The sequence below is a fragment of the Falco naumanni genome, chromosome 8 (genome assembly GCF_017639655.2).
Source record: "Falco naumanni isolate bFalNau1 chromosome 8, bFalNau1.pat, whole genome shotgun sequence".
In the NCBI taxonomy this organism is placed as follows: Eukaryota; Metazoa; Chordata; class Aves; order Falconiformes; family Falconidae; genus Falco; species Falco naumanni.
In genome coordinates, this window is record NC_054061.1 from 5,779,621 (window position 1) to 5,805,252 (window position 25,632).

Below are 25,632 nucleotides of genomic sequence, written 5' to 3' on the forward strand. Positions count from 1 at the left end.
TAGCTATACCTCTGTTTTGCTCAGTGGGAACAAAAACAACACATATTGTTTGGGCACGAGGTGAAGAGAAAATTCCTCCCAAGTCCTTTTATGTATGTACATATATACACACACATGAATACAGCCAGTAGCTTACGCGAAAGTTGCAAAGAAGTCTGACAACCTGATTACGATACTGCTTAAGCACATGGATGGGAATACAGATCCGTCAGTATTACCAGGCAAGCTTCCGCAATTTAAAAAGAATGCATTTCAAAATACGCTTGGCAGTAAAACCAAGTGTTGTTGATGTGTCCAACTGTTGCAGCTGATCAGGAGAAAGCAGCTCCAACCAGTCTCAAAGCTGTTCTTCATTCATTTTTCACACCGATACTTACTTTTTGGTTAACTGGAAGCTAAAGTGGTAACTGAAACTATGTTTGACGATAACTAAGAGCGTACATCATTTTGGTTACAGAAAACTTCAACACAGAAAGAACCAAGCAGAAGAAAACATTGGTACAGTAAATAAGACAGACTGCTCAAATCTTTTAAGTATACATATTTATTTGTAATTTTACAGTGGCTTTAGTACTGTATTACGATAATGTTTTTGGAGGGAAAAAAAACCAGAAAGCTTCAGAATGAGGCTTTAACTAGAAATTCAGAACTTGTTATTGACAGTTTTCCTTATGAAATTCTAGCTTCCTTAAAGAAAAACAATCAAAAAAACCCCAAGGAAGCATGACTGCTGTCCATAAAAAAAAAACAAACCACAAACAACCACACGCAAAAAACTTTCTAGTCATCCTGAAAACAAAGTCCAGCATCAGACAAAATAGCCACTGCATTGAAAGGAACATGTTCCTATTGCACAAGCATCAAGAATGAGATATGACATTCAACGCCTAATTTCATAGGCAGAAGAGGCCACATGTATCTATTTAATTAGACTTCAAAGCACATCTTTCTTCTGAAATTATATACTATACTATAACTAATATTAAGGCCATAAAATCATAACACTGTAACAAGTGATAGGGCTTGATGCTACTTTTTGTGACATTTGGAGAGAAGGTGGGAAGAGTGCCAAAACAAGACATACAAAGCATTCTGAAGGGAGTTAGAACTTGAAGGCATTTCAAAAGAAATTCTCAAACTGATTTGTGGAGGGTTTTTATTCTGAGTCATTAGATGAAACAGGATTTCATAACAAATCACTCAAGGAACCTATTATACTCCCTTAATAGCATGTCTTCTGGAATACACTATAGAATATATTCTCTGGAATTAACACCTGAATTTGTACGAAAACAATTATTTCTATTTGCTACTCCCTCTTTAAAATAGATGAAAATTTGTATAATCTTTATAAATTGTCTTAATGATCAGGTAAGGCTTCACTGTACTGAGTTAACTGCACACAGGTATCTGATTTGCTCTTAATTACGTATCTTGGTTACACTGAACTGCTAAAACCACCTAGGGACCCCAACATGTCATATAACTTAAAGAAAGGGATAGTTATGTATTGTTATATTTTCTAATTGTGTTCATTTCATTAGTGTATAAACACCTGAATGCAATAGCTCCAAAGATCCAGTAACTACCGTGGAAGTTTAAACATTTTACTTTAGGAAAATCTGGGAAGCTGATGAAGCTGAAAATGCACATTAGTCATTTTATAAAGTTTGGCTTGCCACCATTTAAGAAAATATAGGTATCAAAAACAGACAAATACACTGCTAACCATCTGTTACATTTTCTTTTAAAAAATTAGCACCAATTTAAGAGTCTGAATTCATAGAAAAGCTAGTGACACACTTGGTTGTTCAAAAAAGTTTTTCCCCCTTAGAAGACAATACAGTAGCATATGCTCACGGGTATTAAATTAGCTGTTATCAGTAAGAAAAATGACTACTGTTTCAGTGGTTAATGAACACAAAATGTTGTTCTTACCTGATTACTTTCTCCTCTGCTTTTGTTATCCTAAGAAACTATGGAGTGCTGAACTACAGACCCAGCTGGGAAACAAATACACACGTACTTACTTAAGTACACCCTAGAAAGTACCAGCGTCTCAGACTAGTATTTCAGAGCAGGGACAGTGTCTTCCTGTGGTATTCGTAGAGCATCTACTGCAGCGGAGTCCCCATAAGCAGATGTTACGGCCTTACCACAGCATGTACAACTACCTTATGATGCATAGCCAAAGTTAATAAAAAGGGTTTTGTTTAAGAAAAATAATCCTAGCGCTCATAGCCAGCTGACCTTGCTTTAGGAACAATGTTGTATCTTTATGTAATAGATGGCTAGGCAGTCACATTGCTATTCATGTCACCCTACAGGCGTTTGAGTACAAGATGTTTCCCAAATGATCTCTTACTATGTGTTAAATTTCAGCCCATAAAAAATTTTCTCATTTCAAATCTCTCAAAACAGGTTTATATTTAAAGGAACACGCTGAGCAAATCTGTCAGAAGAGCAAAGATTGCAACCAAAATTTAAACACATTAAACATTTTTTCATATTATTCCTTTTTACACCATATACTGGTTGTATTTAGAAAAATCCTAAAGTGCTTCAAACCCAGCAATTAATAAAGTTGATTTGTTTTGTGCAAAACTGCAAGCACCTTTTCAAAAAATAAGCAGCAGCATCAAGGAATAAAAACTTAAACAGTTAAAGGCATTTCCTCTATTTTGTTTTGAATTCTTGGACCACAATAATTTGCCATATTTTCAACAACAAACTGCAGAAGTGTGCATTTTATTAGTTTAATTTTATACTGGACTTGTTATACATATACTGTTTGAAATAGCGGACCCAGGTAAATTTATATCCACAAAGCAACATTGTGGGATTGAAATCCAACAACTAAATTTTAGCTACAAAAATAGTCATTTTATAGAACACAAACGATGATTATCTCTCCACTTTCCTCCAACACTAATATGAGAAAAGATGGCTTACTTAAAACATTAGTTTAGCTCCAGACATTTTTAGCATGCAGGGTGGGCAAGAAATAAAACCAATTTGATAAGTTGTGTAATAAGCTTTTAGAACATCACTATCACTCATGTAATAGACAATCAAAAATATATGTAAAATAATGAGCCAGAATACACTTTTTCTGTCGTATTTCAACATGTTAAAAATAAAATCAAAGACACTCTGGAAAAGCAAAGAAATCACTAGATTCATCTATAGGAACTCAAGTCCAAATTCTGCATCTGGGTGCAGGTGTCCCTGGATCAAAGCCAGTTTTGAGCAGGAATTACACAATACACATCCCAGGAAAGAATTTGGTTCCCAGTATATGGTATCACCAAGTTTAGCATCAAGCCCTGATAGAATCCATATGACATATGTAGAATATACAGACAAAGGCTGTTCAGCATTTACCCCCCACGACGCTGCAAGTACTTCCAAGTGTCACAATCCAAATGAAACACTCCGCACCCCCGTATTGCTGCAAGACTGAACCCGTACTCCAAACCAGCATTATGTTCAGTAAAGATTTGTCTGCACTTTAACATCTCAACTTCCAGCACGCACCAACTAGACTGCGCTTCTGCCAAAAGAAGGGTCATCCACGTACTCCTTGGAGACTCAGTATGTCAGCTGTATTTTGAAAGTCTAAACCCTACTTCATTCATAATATCATAATTTTAAGCCAAATGCAATCATATGGAATATTTTTTTTTCCTTTTTAATTAATTCTGAATAAACACATACGCTCTGTCAGGACTTAAAGACAAAGAAAACCTCCAGAGCCCTCTGGTGCCTAACAGTTTTTGAAACTTACCAACCAACTAGTTAATTTCTAGTAAAGGTTGAGTTTGTTTTTCATTATTTTGACAAGAAAATGTAAACCCTTACTGGAAACCTTACAAAACTTCAAAGGCTGTTTGCAAACAGTAGTTTCCAGTCATTAGTTTATTTTGTATGATCCATGCAGACAAAGCCTTAATTTTTACATTCATTTTTCATCTTTTTCAATAAAAAAACCAGACTTGTCATATCACAGTATTTCCTCAAAGCACACTTACAGGCCACTTATCCAGATTTCAAAACACCAAGCTTCTCTTTCTAAGTTGGTTTGGTTTTTCTCTTTTGAGGAAAAATGATATGAGCACAGATGAAATGAACTGTTGAAAACATACTCCATTTCTGCAATGCCATTCAGCTACTCAGTGTTCATATATTTAACATACTGTTTCTGGTAAATAATCTGATTGATAGCCATAGATCCTTCACTTTTTCAGGTGAGCAGTTAAGATTACAGATTGTATCTTCATTGACCACCACTTATTTTTAGTCATATTTCATGAATTGTTTGTATACTGTGGTAGTGTTAACACTGTACAAAGTCTCTCAAAGAAAAGCAACATTCATGTTTACAAAACTGAGCAGGTTTCTTTATATATATGTATATGTGTACACACGCTCACATATTCTTAATCTTTAAATACATATAAATATTTATAAATGCCAAAGTGCAAAAAAATGGTCAATTGCATCACTTTACATACATGATTTTAGTATTAGGAATAAAAGTGATTATATTGCACACCAAAATCTCTAAACTTTTAAACCCCTATCAAGTTACATACGCGTTTTGTTTTCCATCAATGATGAGGTTCTCACAGCACTGACAATCATTTCACAAATGCGGCGCTGAACTTAATCTGCAGTCAGGAATACAACTATATGTATGTAATCTGCATGCAGTGCATTTATAGTCTATATGTGCACACTGACACAACATGGGAACTTTAGCATGCATCTGTTCTGCATGTGTTTTCCTGAATATAATCTGCATATGTGCCTTCTTGAAATAGATGTTCATTCAGGTTATTAGCAATTCTGTTTTGAATTATACCAGAATCAAAATCCACAATATTCACAGACATGCTCCAAAGGCAGCAACATTCCTGTAAAATTTTGAAGCTTCAATGTATGCCACAGCAAGAAGACATCAAAAAAGAAGATATGAGACAGCTTTTCCTATAAGATTTGCAAATAAACTCAGTTAACTGCAGGGTTTTTTTTTATTCCAAGACTACATACTCAAGCTAACAGTATGTACTAGGGGAAGGTCATATACCAGTTCAAATCATGGAGATCTGGTAGTTACGTTGAAAAAGATAATTTAAATCACAGAATAATTCAGGTTGGAAGAGACCCAGAGGTCATCTGGTCCAACCCCCCGCTGTTCTGAGTGGCTCCAGTCCAATAGGAAAAATTCAAACTCTGCCAATTTCCAAAACACATAGCAGGGGGAAAAAAAAAGTAAAAATAAAAATTAAGTATTCTAAAGCAGTAACTGTTAAAATGAGCACAGCACAGTGCAATTTCAGTTGAAAAAGATTAAAATCTTGAAAAGTGAAACCCAGTAGATTACTTCCATAGTGAATCACTAATGCTCACTTTAAATAGGTGTCTTTAATAGTTGTTATTTGTGTAAGTTAAAATTACTAAACTTACGCAAATGAACAGCAACCTGTACTGCTCTGCTATATGGCAAATACGTATTTTTAAATGTTTTTTTTCCAGTGACAAAAATGCACTAAAATATTTCACATATACTGTCAGTATCCAAAGATAAACTTTAAAAGCAAACAACAAGAAAAAACCCAAGCCTCGATATCCTGCAATTCAATTACAGAATTTTAAAGATCCAGGATTCCAGATGACAATTCTGAAGTACTTTGTTAATTTTTAGATTTTTGTTTACCCTTCTGAGACAGTAAAACCTTATTATTTTTGCTACAGCAAATTAAGCTATTAGAAAGGGGGACAATTTTAACATAAAAGCAATGCTTGCATAAAGAGAAATTGCTGCTTTTCAAACCAAATTTTCTTTTACAAGAGAAATATGTCAATAATGCAGTGGCTGTCTGGGCCAGTATATTTTATAAGTTCTAGTTATATATTCAAGTCAAGAATATCTGGATCAACAGCTAAATATAGTGCCTTTAAGAAAGTGGTGTTTTACCTAATCTTGTACATCTCTATTACTCTTATAGTTACATAGTTTAGTCTCACATGCACGCACACACAAGATCCTTTAGCGAAATTTCACACCTGTGCAGTCCAAAGTGAATGTGCACAATTTCATATGTGTAGTATAACGCAATTCAAGCCCTATTCTACTGCAAATGTTTTCCAATTAAACCTGTTTTGCAATATAGTAGGCAATGTTTATATTATCGGATTCTGAAAACTGTACTGAAACAGCAAATGATCTCTTCCTTATCTCTGACACTGTATTTAGGAAATCTGTTATTAAATATGTATTCCTCCCCCAGCAGAAAGAGAGGTTTTCCTAAGGCGGGAATAGAGCTAAGCTCTTAACTAAATACTTAATTTACAAGTGACTCAAAACTACTGTATTTTTATTTCTTTACTCATGAGATAGAATGGACCCATTAAAAAAATGGAAAACATTTATGCAGCCCTTTTTGAGGCTGCAGATCTCTCCAACTCATCTGTCCTTTTGTCAGTTTCCAGTGAATGAAGAGCATCACAGATTGATTTCCTTTTCTGTTTGTTTTTGTTAAAGGACCAGTATCACAAACTAGAAAGTACAAAACATTTTAGCACTCTCTCCTCTTCGACACAGGCACTGTTTCACAGATAAGTCACTCATCATTCCTTAAGATTTAATTAAGCCACTGTATCTTCCATCCACGTTCAAAAAACTGAAAAAGTTAGAGACACATACTCATAGGTGAAATACAAAGTAATGGCTATAGTCTTTAAACTTTACGTTTATCTCTTCTACAAGAAGATAGAATCATTGGAAAGTAGAGATAGAAAGGGCTCAATTAAAAAAAAAGTGCTATGTGGAAGAATAACTGTCCTTTAAACACAGTACTGAGAGCATTCAATGTGTGAGTTCACACTTAGATACAACGCTCCAGTCGTTAAAAGCAAACTGCCACAGTCACACGTTAAAACAAACTTCACAGAGACTACACATTCAGAAAACCTACTAATAAGCAATACTGTACTAAAATGTAAACAACGATTGTGTCACAGAAGCCTGCCAGTCAGGACTGAAGAGTCATGAACCCACTTAAGAGGGGTTATTGGCTAAAGGTCTATTATAACTGCTCACCTGAAATAGGCTGAAACGAAAAAAAGCCTGTAATAGTGTCTAAATTTAATTTTTTTTTTGTTCCTTAGACATTGATTTGCTTTCATTCTACAACATTAAGCAGGCAGTTTCATAAGAACTGAGTAAAAATACCAGGCATTACTTTAGCAGAACATGCAGAACATGGAGTTTTTCTACTTGTTTCCATAAACTTACAAGCAATTCAGGCCCAATGGAAGCAAGAGTTCTTTTCCAAAGTCAAGTCTGCAATCCTGGCTGATCATCGACATCCTTCAAGGGGTCCTGTCAAGGCATCGAGGCTGCTGTCTGTATCTGAGGCCAATGTTTGCTCTGTTGACATGGATGAAATGTCATTGATAGATGATGACTGGGAAGGACTGGTGTTGCTATTCACTGCTGCATCTGTGCTAAGTAAACCAAACATAATAAAATCTGAGGCAAGACAATATTACAGGTAAAAATAACCACACTTCTAAGCTCTGAGCATCACTTTTCCCACAGAAATCCTTAGAAAATAAAGAAATAAAAATTAGAAAGGCAAGTATGAAGTTCCCTAGCACTCAAAACCCAAGGTGAACATTAAGAGATTTTTATTCTTCTCCCTCTTTGCGGAGGTGGAAAAAGAAAAAAAGCAATGTAGAATGTGAACAGTGACTTGAGTATCGAGAGATCCAATAGATATAGTTAATAAAAGACAGTATAATATTCCAATTACTGAACCAAGAGAACAGCAGCAAACATCAAGGATTCAGTCATGGGCGTAAATGTGCACTGTTAACTATTTTAAAGGACCCCTTACGCTGTTTAACCCTGCATGAAAGGGACTCATTCATGCAGAGGCACAGAGTAAGCATTCGGTGTAAGAGGTATCTATGCAACAGGTGATGTAACACGGCATCGATTATTTCATTTGATGACCGAGCCCTTTGGGGAGAAGGCAGCTTAGGGTGCTGGACACAAGACTTCCTGCAACTTACTTTGTAACAATGAAAAACTACTGCACACGGATCTCCAAAGGCAGATCAGAATCAAAAGTCTTGAACAACAAAACGTCTTCCTACCTGGATTATTAAGGAGGGTTTCGTCACTCAATAGCGCAACAGATCAGCATTATGTACCAGAGTTACACGAGAACTACTGAAACAATGACTAACCTGAGGGCTGATCTTTTACCACACCATTCTTGCTCCTTTCTTCCCAATCCATTACTTCCTTGTATATTAATTCTTGTGAGAGAAGAGTGGGAGGAATGAGAGAAGAGACAGAAAAAACACTGTAAGCTCACAGAGGATTTATATACAATTCACGTACATATAAAGGTACAATTAAATGGTTAAGACTCAGTCTGGACATACAACTGTATTTCTTCTCCCTCCCCTCCCCCCCCCCCCCCCCCCCTTTTTTTTTTTAAGGCCTACAGCAATGATCAGAGAATTTTTGAATGCATCACAGAAAGACAGTAAGCATGTACTAAACCAAACATTTTATAAATAGAATAGCTGTCCATTTAAAAATAACACCCATCCACACACCCCAAAACTTTATGTATACCTATGATGCACTAATATTAACTGGGAAAAAAACAAAACCAAAAACAAACCCTGAAACAAACCCCAAACAACCCAAACCTAACAGATTTGGAATTAAAAAACCAACACATGGATAAGCCCTGGAAATTTCACTTTGATAGCAAAACCATACACAAACATCTTTATTCTTAAAGAACAATCTCAATGGATACATTGAGGAAAACCTGGAAAGTTAAGGGTTAAACAAAATATTGCGTGAAAACTCATTTACTACCCAAGGACAACTCAGGATACAGACACCTGAACAACAACAAAAATAGCCAGAGCTGTAGATTTAAAGGAGCATCCGTTATTCTGTTCGATGTGTCTGTAGTATTGCTCATGCAAGCTGGCTTACCTCGGCCCTTCCTAGAGCACAAGGACTCTTACGGCTGCAGAGCACCAGGTACACTTAAGTTACACCTTCAGTTAAATCACAGTAGCTTGTGAATGTACCCATAGTCTTAATGTAACAGAGTGGCAATATTTAAATAGTTAAGACCTCTTTAATTCTGAGTAACATTTACAAATAGATTCAATTTAACTGACTCATTTTAACTTTCCACCTTGCATTAATCCAAAATAATTGGAAGCGTTACCTGTGCAAACATGCCCTAAAGAAAATATAAACCAGCATCAGTACCTGAAATTTAAAGAGCTATTTTACAAAAGAAGGAGCTTTCTAAGTAATCAGTAAGGATGCCTATCACCCTCGGTCCTGTAATGGTAGATGTTTAAAATCTGAACTGCCTCACCATTCACTGTTTTTACCAAAATTAGGAGGTATAATTTGATTTCAGTACCACAATGCCATTAATTCTTTTAAGTCAACAGTTTAGACTATTTGGTCAATAAATGAGCAGTGACAGGAAAAAAAAACCTCACCAAAAACCCCTCTTCTGCTATTTAAGATGTTTAGAACAAATGAATTCGTAAATATTATCAAGAAATATGGCTTAAATAATGCACAGCAAGAAAAGGCACATGTTTCTCTTTCAGAGAATTTTATATTAAGAAAAACCTTAATTTTTAACATTAAAAAATGTTAAGATTACAAACACTTAAGAACAACAAAATACTTAAGGGAAAAAAATGAAAGCATTTTGTTGAATAGACTTCAGAACGTTACGTGCATATACACATACACATTCACTCCAAACGGAACATTTTTCCATATTTCCATGACTTCTCATATGGCCACAAGCAGTACTGCATAATTCCAATCTAGCGCACTGGTACTGCGAGCCATACACTAATAATACAAGTTATTACAATAAATGTAATTTGTCATGCTCACTTTTTACCTTTCCATTCTTCAATCGCATGTTCTCTTTCTTCCAACTGTGCATCATAGATTTGAGGCGGAGGCTACAAAGAGAAGAAAGTCTACAGTTTATCTACTACATCATGTTAACATAGCCAATCATAACTAAGAAATCTAAAAACGACAGCTTTTTTAGCATTTTACCTTCATTTTCAGCAGCCTATTCCCTGTAACTCAGACACATTCATTCTACAACTCCAGAATATGTTTTTAAGTCCTGCCCCCCACTGAAAGGCTGTTTAAAAACAACTAAAATTAAAATCACTGTAAGGCTTTATCGGGCCTTAGAGAAAGTCTCCTTTTTGAAAAGCTTTTGTAACGTAATAGGAGCTACGAACAACCGCTTTCAAAATTATCTCAGCTCCACTCCAGCAGCTGTTCCTCAGGTGATTCTGCCCCTGAAGTTGATCCGAAAGCTTTATGTGTGACTTTTGCTAGCCAAAGAATGAGTTCAAAGCATGCTCTTGGCTAAAACTAAAGGTATTCTTTAAAGTTATTGAACTGATATCTTAAAATTTATTTTAAACGCAAACTTACAGCTTCTGCTTCAGCTGGATCATACCAGACAGTAATATAAGGATGACGTAAGGCTTCATCTACAGAAATTCTCTTGTCTGGATCTACTACAAGCATTTTGGATAATAAATCTCTAGCTTGGCTGGCTAGAAAGTAAAAATGAAGAGAACATACATGTAAAAGAGCTGTAGAGTTTAACGTCTGACACAGGAAATGAATACTGGGAAAATAGGACATACACTGTAATACAGATTTCACTGGGAAAACAGGCCAAATCCAAGCTTTCCTACACCGATACTTTTCTTAAAAAAAAAAAAAAAGAGGTCCCACCCCTTTAGCGTAAATGTTATTTTGCTATTATCCAAAATAAACCCTGCAGCTGACACGAACCAACTTCTATTTTGAACAGTTTGCTGTTACATCACGGGTCACAGTTTAAACTACCGAACATAAAACACGCTAAACATTTTTAATAAGCTTTTTAAAAATACATCTTGGTACAGTAATGATCTAATTTCTGTCATATCAAATTATTTTTTTTAAAAGGTGTACTGCACAGTAACTGGCTACCCATTGTTGCAGTGCCACTTCACTGACATTTCTTTTTTGTCTGTACAATCATTGCAATAATAAAATTTGCTATACTTTGACTTTAGATAGTTACTGGTAAAATTAAAAAACTCCACCATGTTATATTCTCTAGATGGTCAAATAGGCTTTTTCTACATAAAATAACTTGTTAGAGCCTAAATGAGTTACATGCATGCATCAACTAGAAATTACAAATAACCTCCATAACAAGTATTACTTTCAGAGAACACTTAAATGACAATGGATTCTAATTAAGAGAATTAAACAGAATACTGGTGACAGGGAAATAGTTCTGTATTTAATGGCTACTACTAAGATTCCAGGACGTCATAAATTAGACAGAAGGTATGCAGCTTCTAACATTGACACCTACTGCAATAAACATTTTATATCTGGGTTTTTTTAACTAAGCATACTGCAGACATTTTAAATAAACATACTTTAAAAGAGAGAGAGAAAAAAAGATGGAGAGGAAAAAAAACCCTTGCCTTACTTTTTAACTTGTCACGATCAGATTCTGATGGAAATATCCAGTCTGGGAAGAGCTCTTCAAATTTAATACCAGGATATTTTGGCCTGTTTTCTACATAATTCCTCACTGTAGGCTGCAGTTTCTTCATAAAGTCTGCTGATGGCGTTCCTAACTGTTCAATAACTTTATTCCACTGATCAATATCTGCACCATATCTTTAGGAAAATCAGCTGAAGAATTGGAAGTCTGCACTATACAAAAATATCACTTACAGAAATCTGAAAAGTTAATGAAAACTTGGACAAAGGACACAAACATGAAATTCATTCTAGCATCAACAGTATTCTGAGCTGCCATGCAAAAAGCTAGATTACATAGAAATAAGATTCAGACTTTGTAATCTTAAGGACAGGCCGGAAGTGCTGCACAATCCGTTATGCTTAAGTATCTTTTCTTAATTATCATCCATTGGCTAGTATTGAAAGCAATCCTTTTTTGGAGTCCAAATCAAGCTCGACTTGGCAATTGTATCCATAGCAAAACAACCATAAGGACGAAAAGAAAGGCTGCTGTTCAATCTTCTGAAGTACAACATAATACCATCAACACTGAAGATTCTTGAAGGTAGGGAAAAATATACGAAAAAGCCTAATGACACATACATCCCATTCAAAGTTAGGAATTTTTTGCCCATCTCCTCAGGAAATTAGGCTTTGGGTTGTAGCGGGGGGGGGCACTGGTTGGATGGCTGGGGTATTTTTGGTGGTGGTTTATTTTTTTAATTTTCAACTTCAGAAAGGGTTCAAAGGAGTTCTGAACAGTGAATCCAAATTCCTGTTGTTTTTTTTTACGCCAAGACTACTCTATTCTTAAATTCAGAATTTCAATATTTGATAGGAATTGCACTTATTCAACCCCAGGTTGAAGCGTGCCTCCTGCTTCCTCTGGGCTGTCCCTTCTCCCTCTTTTCAAGTGAAGGCAATCCTCCCTAGATGTGGTGACACTTGTTATAGAGATACCAGAATCTGCTCTGAATGAGCCTAATCAGGACAACAAAGCTCATTTATCACACTGACACTGCATTAGTATTCCTGGTATTTAAGTTTACTCTGATTTACACTTTACAGGTTTTTCCTGACAAAAAGAACGTGCAATTCCGGCAGTCTAACCGTCGATCTTGCAAACATTCATAGCTGAATTCATCACCTGGCACTTCAACCCATCCATTCTCACATTTTGCAACAAAGTAACAAATTTGCTGCACTTCGAATCAAGATGTATTTAAAAAACACTAAGGTACTTTTATTTCAGTTAGCAAGGCAAGAACACAACTAGAAATGTATGTATAGTCACTGCTTCATGCTAAGACTTTAGACTTCTAATAAAAAGACTGAAAATTTTATTTGCTTATTGAATACATTCCAATGGAAAAACTGTATTAAAATCAAAACTAAGAAGCCAATATTGTTAACTCTTATGCTAAAACAAAGCACATTAAAAAAAAATTAACATACATCAGGAAATTTTGTTCCTAGTTGAAGAACTGATTTCTGTGAGATCTCCACCAATCTAGATTCAAGAAGATGCTTTTTCTTTGAATAACAGCAGTCTGGTTAGTCAACTAATCAAATTAAGAGTCCAGAGCACTGAGGGAAAAGCAGAAAAACTTAATGACCTATCCCCACTTTACTAACAAGAACTGGAAATAAACAATGTCCTGGATTGCTTCAAAATGCTTTACAGACAAACTGAGAAGAAAAACACCTTCCCCAGTATAGAGTTGGACTTGAAATTAGCTAAGCCTGTTACCAGAAACCCAAATGAGAGAAAACCGTAATTGCAATGTAAAGCAAGCAGAGCATGCTATGTGAATAACCTTGCAACCTGCACACACAAAACTACCCTCCTTGTTCTAGTGACCTCAGGGTCAAAAGTAACCAGAAGTTTAGCCCAGGCCAAGTCTATCTACTTACTTTTTGGGACCCTGGAAGAAGAGAAGTAGAAAACAGTCCTTATTACAATCACAATCAAGCATGATTTTTTCCAAGAAAGCAAGAATACCCTCTCATGCTTTTTGTATCAGCCAGGCAGTTAGCATCCTTCACCACCCTAGCAGAAAGAGCAATAAAACCTCTCTGGCGCTGCTAGGCTTTCCATTACTTCATCCTGGGTACCTACATTGCCTGCTTTTTCTACACTTCTCATTTGCAGTGCAACAGCAACTGCCAGTAACTCGGGCCTCCACAGCACCAGTCAGGAGCAGGTTCAGGGTATCCATCGCCCTGGCAACATCAAGCATCTCATTCCACCCCGAGCACTGCTGCAAGTATTCTGGCAATCTCTGCCAACCATATGGGAAAACACAAACTATTGAGTCTTAAGAATAAGTAGGTTTTCCTGAAGACAATCAAGGGCACATTAGGCAACATACTGAAATTGGTTCCTGCTAAATCCCCAAAAACTAAGACACTTTAAAATTTGAATTTAAAAACAAAAAAACCCACCCCAAACAACCAAAAATAAAAATAAAATAAAAAAAGAAAGCTTTATGGCTATGCACACCAGCATCACCCATAAACCACACTGTCAAAACAATCCTGCAGCTAAAGGTAAAAGACAGTGACAACCTGACTGAAGCAGTTATCACTCAGGAAATGTTTCAACAACGTCAACAGTTACCAGTATTCCACATTAAAGCCAACTGAAAGCCTTACAGTAAGTACAAAACCCTGTAAGCACAGCTACACACTTTGCTAAGATACTGGGGAAGGAGACTCCTTGAAACAGACTGGTGAAGCTTCAGTGACCTCCAGAGAACCACAAATGGTAACTTGCATATTCAACAAGTATGGACAAAATTTCCTTCATTGATTCATGGATAAATCAAAGTAGCCCATGCTGACATGCAGGTGAAAGACACATAACACACATGAAGAATTGTGTTAGGTTGGTCTGAAGGCTTCAAAAGGGAAAACAATAAGTATAGAAAGGAAGAAAGGTGGAAAACAAAAAGACTTATTTAACAATTAATCATTTGTACTACTAAATAATGCATGATCAACTGCTGAAGATTAGTGTCATGAAATTTAGCATTAAAATTGAGAGGCCTCCTCCGTAAGATACATAGGTACTGTGAACAGGTACTTGTATTTTTAGTGGTGGACTCAAATTTTCCTTGCTGACAAGAAAAAATACTATACTTTCTTCAAAATCTTACACCACATGTAGCTATAGCTTCTTATGACCTACCTACATAATAGGCAATTTCAGTTTAATTACATTGTCTGGATTCTACTTATTTACTAATCAATTTTGAATGTCTAGTCCTACAACACGACTACTTTGTCGGGTATTATTTGTAAAGGCTGAAATTGGTTTACCTCCAATTTTTATAAATGGGACTTGATAACGAGTCAAGTTTTTACATGTTGTTTCTAGGGAAATATTTTTAAATACATTAAAATCAAAGAACATTTACTTCATTAAACGATCACTGTTGTTCCCTTCATACAGTGTAAAGCCTTGTTTGTGATCCAGTGCTGTACTTGTGAGATTTCCAATCTCTAAGGCATGAAAACATATACATGAGGGTTTTATATGTTTTTAGTACAGTAAAATTTCCTACAATTACTATCGTACAAGAAAGCAGAATTTTACAAAGGCAAATCAAGGTCCAAAAGATTTGAGGGAGAAATGGAGGAATAACAATCTTATAGAAAAAGTAAGCCCAAAATAAAATTTTCATAGAATGAAAAAAACTCCAAAAAGAAAAAAAAAGTTTTTCTTTTTATATTAAATAATATTAAGAAAAAAAAGATTTCTCATGCAGTGTGCTTGCAGTTAGGACACTGTTGCCCAGCAAGTGCTAATAAGCAAGAAAAAAATCTGACTGAAACCCCAGAAATTGTACAATAAAAAAGTATGTCTACCATTCAAGCGAATAGTAAGCAAAATCCATGCATAGTAAAAAGTAACTTTTTATGCTTTTGCTTATAACACTTACCTACAAAGAACAAAAGTAAGAAAATACACTTAATGCTATTTATTTTTTAAACCTAACAGGAACCTTTTTTAAGCTACAAAAAATGAAGCTCTTAATATAAATTCTATGGAGTCAACCAGTACAAATTACATTAAATGTAGCCTACTAAGAAAATAAAATGGAAAGCTCAACAATTTGGTTAATGACACTAATTTCAAATCATACAGTAGATCTACTAAAACATATTATTGAAAATATTATTTATGCTTTTATACTTATACAGATCAAAATAATTGTTTCTGTTGGAAGTGGAATGGGATTCAAGGATGACTAGGGAAGGATACGATCAGTGCCTTGGAATATCACACAACCTTTCACCAATTCTCCCATGATGCACCCAACTGACCAGATATCAACTGAAAGTAAAAATGAAATGATCAAATTATGAAGTATCATGAACAAAAGTGAGGAAAAAACAAACAAAAACATCTAGCATCTACAATAAAACACAACAATATGGAAAAATCAAACTGCTAACATGAATTTTCAATCGTATCAACACCAACTAACAGTCGCTAAATTTTGTTATTAGCATTTTGTAAAATATAATCAGTTTACATTTCTGAAAAAAAAACATGAAGAAGGATACAATCTCTTCCTGGGAACAGGACTTTATGCAGGACCATTTCTGCCATAATGCACCCAACAGACCAGATATCCACTATCATATGTTGGGTGCAACAAGGACAAAAGATTAAAGAGGGTTTTTTTAAATACCACAGTTTATTTATTTGTAAGTTCACACTGCATTCCTACAGTCCTGCAGATAATTTATTTTTTTGTTCCATTCAGAACAGCCTCTTCTAAAGTTCTGATCCACATCAGCACTTGCTGTACAGCAAGCTGCCTTGCACATTAATGAAAAAGGGTTTTTTCATTATCTGTGGCCCAGCAAGGTCTTGAGAGTCCCTTATTTTACACAGCCAAAGTTACACGTACACAAACAGCATGGTATCCCCAAGCCCATGATAAAGCAAAAAGATGTACTAGCGTAAGAAGTCCAGAGGACAGCACGTTACTCCACAGCTAGTAAAAATCAGCAGGTAAAACCCCCAATAATGCAAGTCAAGGACAATTTCCTTGCCAGCAATTTTGTTGACTGAATGTTCAATATATTACAGCTGTGATGTTTTTAATAACATAACACCCTGCCTCTCTTGAGTGCTGTGCAGATTTAAGAGTGTATAAGGCATGGTTTGATAGAGATCTGAAACAGGTTTTAATAATCAGAGATGCAAAAGGGGACCAACTGTCAAAAGAAGATGCTTCAGAATGAAGTCACATTGATATAAGGGGTTATTTTTATATTGATGGTTGTTATTTTTTTTAATATCATCCAGCATGTCTCAACAGCTTTTTGTAGAATAAAAAAATTTCAACAAGACAACAGGACAATGCATGAAATGATGTAACAGCAGCAGGGGAGAGGGAGCAGTGTATGTTAAATGGAGACAGGCACACACAGCAGAAAACTATTACATTCTCCAAAATTATTACAGTGTAATATTTGTTATTTCCAATACCACGATTAACGTACTTTAACAGACATGGCAAGGTGAAATCAGCCCTCCCTCCTCCTTTTAAAGCTTTTACATTCTGAGACAGATATGCTTTACACAAAAGATTTAAAGCATTACTCCAGCAACTTACCATTCTCTTTATATCCCATTCCAAGGATAACTTCTGGTGCTCTGTAATACCGCGTTACTACATACGGAGTCATCATAAAGTTAGTACATGCTGTTCTTGCCAGTCCAAAATCAAGGATTTTGAGCGTACAATCTGATTTTACTACTATGTTGCTGGGTTTCAAATCCTAACAAGAAATTACGTCAGTTAAGGAAGGATCAACACAGAATAATACACACCCACCCCTCCACAGTCAATATATGCCACCAATTAATTTCATTAACAACTGCATATTCCTGCTCTGATGTATCTGCTTAATTATACACAGACTAGAGACAAGTTAAATGCTGCACAGCTCAGTACTGAAAAAATTCAGGGAAAACCAGAATTAACATTGTCTGCATTTTTATTTTATGCAATTGTGCACTGCCAGTATAGTCAGTTACATAATGCTCTGTACATGTGCACAATGTGTATGTATATTTGCTTCCTTTAACACATTAAGTGGACCTATTTTGAGTAGGAATAGTTGCATGGTAAAGGAGACTGTGTTCCAAATACCGTCATTATTAGGGCACAGATCCTAAAGACAACATCGTGAAATAGTCAAGCATCTGTAGGAAAAGGAGCATCCCAACACACAAAGCATCAGTAAGTGTATTTATTAATGACAGATAAGCCACCTGTGTTAACAGGGATTAACAAGTTTCACAGAATTAGGATGTAGTGAACACAAGGTTACCTAATGAGTGAAGAGAGAAATAAAATACTTTAGGAGATATGCCTCACAGGAGCAGTCATTATTTCACCCAAAGGAATACACAGTTAGGGGCAACAAACCATGTTCTCAGGTACAGAACTTCCTTTTCTTAAAGGACATGGGAACATGCAACTAGTTCATGTGAGTTGACATGTTTCAGTAAGGCAACAAGTCTTCTGCTAAACGCTGTTGAATTTACCCTGTTTGGTCACAGACCGAGTAATTTCTAGAAGTAATCCCTACTATTCCACTCCTGCTGAACTATCCCAGCTCTGTTCCTTCTCTAGCCTGGTTTCTTTCCACTCCACAAAGGTAATTTGTTCCAGTCCCAAACTAACCCTCACCACTTTAGCTTGTCCAGTCAAACAGACTTCACACCTCTGTTAAGCTACTCACAGCACAGTTCCTCTCATTGCCCGTTTTCTTGTTCAACCAGCATCCCTTCTGCTGATGGCTCTGTTAGCTCCTACAAGCTCAGGTTTCTCAGCAAATTGCCTCTCCTCTTTAGCTCGACATGACAGTCAACAAGTCAGATGGAGCTCAGCTGGAGTTCCAGCCCTCCCCACCTCAGTCCCTTACACACCTCACTCCATCATTTTAGGAAAGGCCAGTACCAAGACTGTCTGAATACAGACTTTAACTAACTATACATAACTTCCTTACTAATACCACAAGATTATCATTGTAGATTTTTTTAGCAAAGTAAGGCAGTAGATCTGTTGTAATTTATACAGCTTCTCAATTACATTTATGGATTGAACATAAAAAAACCCCACATTAAAAAAGAACATTAAAGGCAAGATTGTCCAGGATGTAGGGGAAGAAAAGGAAATGGAAAACAAGCAGAACCAAATAGATTAGTCACAAAATTAAAAAAAAAAAAATTCAGCAGCAGAACAATGGAAGCAGACAGTTATATGAAGCCTGCAACACGTCTTTGAAATTCTGATTATTTACAAACTTCACTTTTCAAAATCACAAAACAGTTGAGGCTGGAAGGAACCTACAGAGGTCACAGAATGGTCAAGGTTGGAAGGGACCTCTGGAGATCATCTAGTCCAACCCCCTGCTAAAGTGGGTTCACCTACAGCAGATTGCACAGAGTCCAGTTTTGAATGTCTCCAGAGAAGGATGCTCTGCAGCCTCTCTGGGCAGCCTGTGCCAGTGCTCTGGCACCCTCAAAATGATGTTTTCCTCATATTCAGATGAAACTTTCTGAGTTGCAGTTTGTGCACATCTGGTCTGTCACCCACGAGGTCATCTGGTTCAACCCCCCCTGCTCAAGCAGGGCCACCTACAGCCAGCTGACCAGGACCATGTCCAGAAAACTTTTCAATAGTTCAAAGGATAGATATATTTAAGTAGTAAATACTACATTTTAGATTAAACTACAATCTTTAGTAATTTGAAGGGTGCACAGATACTCATGTTTTACCTTTTAATCAGTTCAGCATTAGTTAAATCCAGAGTTAATCTGATTTAAAATCTATGTACAATACAGTTATCTTTGAACTATGAAACAATCTTCAGGTTTAATAATATTCTGATTAAAGAAATACAAACTTATGAAATAGCAAACCCTTGCCTTCCCCCCTGTTTCATAAGAACATCTATGTTCATAAAGAGGATTGTTAATGATTCTAACACTACCTACTCTGTGGATGATACCAGCTGAGTGGAGATGTTTTATACCACATAGCATTTGGTAAAGAAGGTAAGACATTCTTTCATGATCCAATTCCATATGAATAACCTGGCACAAATTTGCATCCATCAGCTCCATAACCAAGTATCTAAAGCACAAGAAAGAAAGCATTAAGAAAACTTGAGTCTTACTTTTCATATCAGGTTTCAGGTTAGCCTGAGAGATGTTTATTAAAAGTTAGCTACTTTGCTAACAAAAGTGTCAAAAAGCTTACGATAGAAAAAAATCATGCATGACCACAGTTTCAAAATTAAATAATTATCTATTCAAATAGTCTTGCTATTAAATTTTAAGTGTTCAATAGTCCATCACAAAAGGTAAGAATTCCACTAGTTTTATAAACAGGAATATGGAGGAATAATTCCCAGTTTATGCAGCATGAAAAACTAAGACTGTTTGTTGACTGTAAGTTGACGAGAAGTTGCAAATATTGAAGTATATAAAAAAACGACACTTCCTTTCACTGTATTTTAATTTAAAAAAGGAAGTTAACAAAAGCACCATAAGAACTAAAAAGGAATTACTGATTTTCAAGTTAAAATAACATCTGCTTACCCACTTCAGACACATACCCATTTACCCAAGAAGCCCATTCACAAACCACAACAGCATATTCACCGGAACCTATGAATACCCCACCCATTAAGTCACCATTAATCCTTTCTAGACAAACTGACGTAGCTTCCTTAAAAAAAATGTACATTCAGTTCTTAACTGAGGCCAAAAACACTGTTGTGCTGATGCGACTGATGTGGTAAAAAAAATGGTATCGGGTTATCCAGACCAAGTTATTATCCTGAGGTGACCTGTTCAGCTAAAGGACAATGCATACAAACCAGATGCATATGCAATCTGCAAAGTATGACAGACATACAAATAAAATGTAAATAGCTTTTTTTTCTTCCCACTTCCGTCTTATGCCTGTAGTGAAACAACTTTCTTGGTCTTTCTTAAAGAAAACTAGAAATAAAGACTAATTAAAAACTAATTTCAGCTTTTAGCTACCCTTTATTTTCAGAGTGTGAAGTCCGTAGGATATTGGAAATACAGCTCCAGGGCTTAGGCCAGTATTTGTCAGGAAAATTAAAACAAAAATCGAGTACTTACACATCCTGAAATTCTTCTAGTGACTTCTGTGGTGTAAATACATTCAATAAACTAATTATCTATAAAATAAAAATAAACTTTAGAAGAAACTTCCGCTTTATTTCACATAAAAATCCACTATAGCAGAAGTTACTATTCAAAATCAAATGCACACTGTTACTATATACAATTTGACTGTTACTTGGCTTCATGTAATTCACATGTGCTGAAAAGCTGCCAATTCACAAATAGTTCAAAACAGCAGTGTGTACACCAAAAGAACCAAGACACGACAAAACTACTTTTTTTCTTTTTCAAGTTATATGACACCTATGTCCCTCCTCAGTGCCTGAAATAAATCCCATTCTTTCCCCATAAATCTTATTTTAAATCCATGTTATGCACAGAATTTTAACCAAGACTGCCTGACAACACATACACAGAGGTGCCCCACGCCATCCCATTAAACTGAACTACGATTTACTGTGTCCAGAAGAACTGCTAAAATTACTGTATTGCCATCCCTAATAACCACTTTGCTTTTATTCTGCTAGGTCTGAACTTCACCAAAAGCTTACTTAAAAATCAAACCTAAAAGGCTAATTGACTCCAGGAAGTTTGAGACCCAAGTGCGCATGTTCAGTGATCAGCAGTTTCTAGTTCATGTTAGCATCAGAACATAACAGTCACATAAACCTTATATGCCTCTACTTGAATACTGAACTATTGGCATTAAGGCTTGTTATTTTAGAAGGTTCAAAGACTTGAAAATACGTATGTATTGTCACCAGTATTTCACTTGTCTACCAGTAACTTGTTAGGCAGTGCTGCACCCCTGCAAAGCCCACCAGTTAAACACTGTACTTAATAAAAATCTTGTTTAAGCTTGGAAGATTTAACTGCAGTGCAATTATAACAGCTGAATCCACTGCCAAACAGGCTTTGCTGCAGTACAACTTAAAAAGGCAAATGCAATACAGCAAGGCCAGCCCTATAAAGCTGACACTGATGGTAATCCTGTACCAACAACGCAGCAGAAACCTCCTCCTCTTGACACTTCGTACTCCAAACAGCTCACCCAAGACCTTAACCATACATTGTGGAGAACTGCATTACCCATAGCAAATCTTTCCCTCGCTATTTTTCCATTATTAACAGCAAGTAAGAGAGAAAATCCTAACATTTTATGACAACTTACAGCAACAAGGGAGAAAAATACAATGCCAAACTTACATTTTTGTGATTGACGCATTTTAAAAGAACAAGCTCTCTGTAAGCCCTTTTTGCGTGGGTTTGATTCTGAAAAGGACGACTCAGCTTCTTTACGGCAACATTTATTCCAAGCACCGTATCAAAGGCAGCACTAGAAGTTTTCAAAGACAAGTTGTTAAGTCTCAGGGAGAGAAGGGGCGGGGTGGAAAGGGAGATGGGAGTGAGGAAACAAATCAAGATTGGAGACAAAGCATATCCACTACGCTGTCTATACTAACTTCATGTAATTTTCATTTGGAAAACAAACTTCCTTTAAAAACTACACATACTTTAATAAATACAAATAGGTTAAACAGAAGCCACTGATACTCATCAGAAGTCATCCTGCCCTCCTTTCTGTCTTAAAATTGAATCTGATGACTCACGACTCACATTCAAAATCGCAAGATGTAAAAATATTTTAAGCTTACTTGAAATCAAGAAGCATTTCAGCTGCCTAATCTGTACATTTGGAGTATTTTTTGGACACTGTTGCTGACTGACAACGATTTAGTATTTGCAATAGAAATAACTCTTTGCTAAAGGAAAGTCAGAACCATGTCTCCGTGACCCATTCTGCAGGCATTAAAACTGTCCTATATGTGGATAGTTTACAATGATAAACAATTGTAGTGCCTAGCAGAAAGTTACATTCATCATCTGGCTTTGGAAAAAAATAAAATCCATAGAATTGAGAAATATGAAAAACTCAGATTGCAGGAGCAATACAAGAGTTTAAAAGTGAACACGGCCATTAATTTTATCTTGGTTTTCAGTTCGGCTTGACCCCTCACTCTGCAGGTTTGAGGCCAAGGTGTAAACTTGCTTTAATAGCTGTAAGAATCTAACGCTAAATTGTCTGTATATACAGAACAAGGCTAAAGGGGAAGAATATTCTTCATTATAAACACACAGACTATGGCAAAATATATGTGAATTCATACCACAAATTAGTCAAGAGTTCCAATCTTTATATAGTTCCAGTTTTAAATAAGGATTCCCATATTACTCCATTTCCGTTTAATGTTACTTTCATAGGGTAGGAAAGAATTCTCCTTCACATATATTTTCCAAGCATATTTAAGCATTTTGTAAGCTCCTTCCCTATCTCAGCAAGATATGTACAATACCCAGCTGAAAAGGACCACCACATTAAGGCACTCTTACAGAAGTACAGCTCCCCTGTGATAACAGCAATATTCAAATTATATGAAGTTTACCAGCATAAAGTCACTGCTTTCCCTACTGGAAAAGGCAATACCACTACAAAGCAGGGCTCACCCATGAGATGATGTGTTTTCTTGAAGGCATGTCCCAAATTACAGGTCCCAAATTTGAATCAACGTGCCACTTGCACTAAAGGCTTGCTAGCATTTATTTCAGCTTAGTTCTGTGAAATACGCAAGTCATTATTCAATGATTCACTCTCAGATTTAAAGCCTTTCTGTCTGTGCAAAACAAAATACAAAATGGGAGGAAAGCAACTGGCCAGACAACTGGAGAAACTGTTTTCCTCCCCAGTATGAAAGCACTGGTGTTTCAGTATTCACTTCACCTAGATGTTATATGTAAATTAAAGTTTTGCATATGTTAATGAATTTAACTATGCCTGGGAATAATTATAAAAATCAATAACCAACAGCATCTGCATAAATTAGCTGTTCAAGTCAACCATAGGTCAGCAGTGGACAAAGGAGCAATTTTAGAGTAACATTTTAGAGTAAATGACCTGACAAATCAGGTATATGGCAAGGCTCAGCCTAAGCACATATGAAGAACTCCACCTGAACCACTTACTTTGCTCATCTACATGGGAGTGACTGACACTGGAGTTCAAAAAAAAAAAAAGAAAAAAAAAAATGAAGCTGTCTGCAACCTACACAATCCAAGGGGAATAATTAAAAACAGACTGGTAGAAGAAAAAAAAAAAAGGTAAAAAATTGAAAACTGTGTAAGCATCCATGCATTTAATTTACCAAGGGAAAAAAAAAAAGACACAAGACAATCTCTATTACCACCAAGATCACAATTCTAAATATCATGTAATTTCACACAAGTGAACAAAAAATATCACAGACATAATCGCTGTTGAATTTCTTTCCTCATCCCTGCTCATTTGAATTCAGAAGAGACTTTTTCATCATGGCAACTGTTTCAGGCACAGATTTTAAAAAAGCAGATTTGCCACAGTCTACCCAATTATCACCTTGGCTACTAACAAAACGTCTACAGATTGTTTCAGCGTTTCATACCATGGAAGAATCTCAATGTCTATGCCACCGTATAACAGCAACTCCAATTTGATCCCATAGGGTCTTCACTGCACTTGTGAGTTTTGCAAAGAGTAACAAACTTATCCCAACTGTTTCTTCAACTGCAAATCTAAAGGTATCAACACAGTCAAAACTGTGCTATTTAATAAGATCACAAAAAATCAGATTCATTAAAAAATTTAGGAAATCAAGGACAAGAAAGGAAAAAAAAATGTCAGGAAGTTGAAGACAAAAATTATTTCAAAAAAATAGTTTTTTGTAAGTGATTATTCAGTCCCTAATAATTATAAGGCTCTAAATGTATTAATACTTAGGAACAAAGTAGTGCGGGAAGTCACGTATAGAAGTGTACTTTGTATATAAAATACAACAGGTATACCCAATTTCTCACCTAGACTATTTGCAGCGTGAGCTAGAAATACCTTCTACATAACTGAGTTATTCTCATCTTCCTAGAGCTTTCATTTATTGCTGTTACTCAATATGTATTTTTAGAACTACTCACTTTCCTACATTTTAACATCAAAGAAAAAACTAAGCAGCAGCAATACATGGAATTTCCCATTAATATTTGGGGGGGGGAGGGGAGGAATAGCAAGATTCAGACCTCTCCTAGCTGAAGTGACACATGTAGTATTAAAAACTTCTCACCACAAAATAAAATCCACACACAAAACTCCAGAAACACTTTTCCTAATTTTTTTTTTAAACACTGGATGCTTAAAAAGCACCAGATCTGCATGTTACATTAATGAATTGACAATTTTTCCAGACAAACATGACAGGATAGCACTCATCTTACACTGACTTTTCTCATTTTACATCCTAATATCTTGTCTCTTTCCTTAGTGTACTATACTATAAGGAATTTTAAGAGACATTAAGATTTTGCACCTTCTTCAACCTGGATATAGCTGTCAGATACTTCACATGTATGATGACAATTTATGCAATGTTTCACTCTGCTGTTCCATAAAACAAGTATTCTGAAAACAAGTCAGTACATCAGATCATTCCTTCTTCCTCTCAAAACTTTAACACTACCCAAACTTCATATTGAAGCAGACACCTAATCTAAGTCATAGTTTAGAAACGCAGTACTTCTAATGAAAGGAGGAACACAACAACCACCCTAAGTTCCTGCATGCCATCTAAAACAAGCATAACTAAGAATATTTACACCTGCAAAATGTTAGCATTATATGACATCTTATTCAAACACTAATAACCAACACACTAAAGAAGAATGAAACACGGTGTTCTCATTTTGCTTATTTTTGACCTATTAGCAGGGCAAGAGGGGTATCTAA

The 25,632-nt window shown here is 35.9% G+C and overlaps 1 protein-coding gene across 6 annotated transcripts in view; it reads right to left on the minus strand.

Annotated features, from left to right (window-relative positions):
• Nucleotides 1-526: 526 nt before the first annotated feature.
• MAPK9 (mitogen-activated protein kinase 9) overlaps nucleotides 527-25,632 on the minus strand; it is a 30,871-nt gene continuing 5,765 nt past the window's right edge. Inside the window, exons 3-13 of one of the 6 annotated variants that reach the window (XM_040602966.1) lie at nucleotides 22,032-22,161; nucleotides 20,820-20,878; nucleotides 19,662-19,800; nucleotides 17,269-17,434; nucleotides 15,903-15,974; nucleotides 11,598-11,780; nucleotides 10,535-10,659; nucleotides 9,978-10,041; nucleotides 8,260-8,331; nucleotides 8,083-8,166; nucleotides 7,382-7,512 (exon numbers count right to left, since the gene is read on the minus strand). In XM_040602966.1, the coding sequence (XP_040458900.1) occupies nucleotides 7,496-7,512; nucleotides 8,083-8,166; nucleotides 8,260-8,331; nucleotides 9,978-10,041; nucleotides 10,535-10,659; nucleotides 11,598-11,780; nucleotides 15,903-15,974; nucleotides 17,269-17,434; nucleotides 19,662-19,800; nucleotides 20,820-20,878; nucleotides 22,032-22,161 (1,111 nt within the window). In that variant the 3' untranslated portion in view covers nucleotides 7,382-7,495. Of the gene's footprint in view, nucleotides 7,513-8,082; nucleotides 8,167-8,259; nucleotides 8,332-9,970; nucleotides 10,042-10,534; nucleotides 10,660-11,597; nucleotides 11,781-15,902; nucleotides 15,975-17,268; nucleotides 17,435-19,661; nucleotides 19,801-20,819; nucleotides 20,879-22,031; nucleotides 22,162-25,632 lie in introns of those variants that run through there. The other 5 variants (XM_040602965.1, XM_040602968.1, XM_040602964.1 and 2 more) reach the window with 5 other exon arrangements.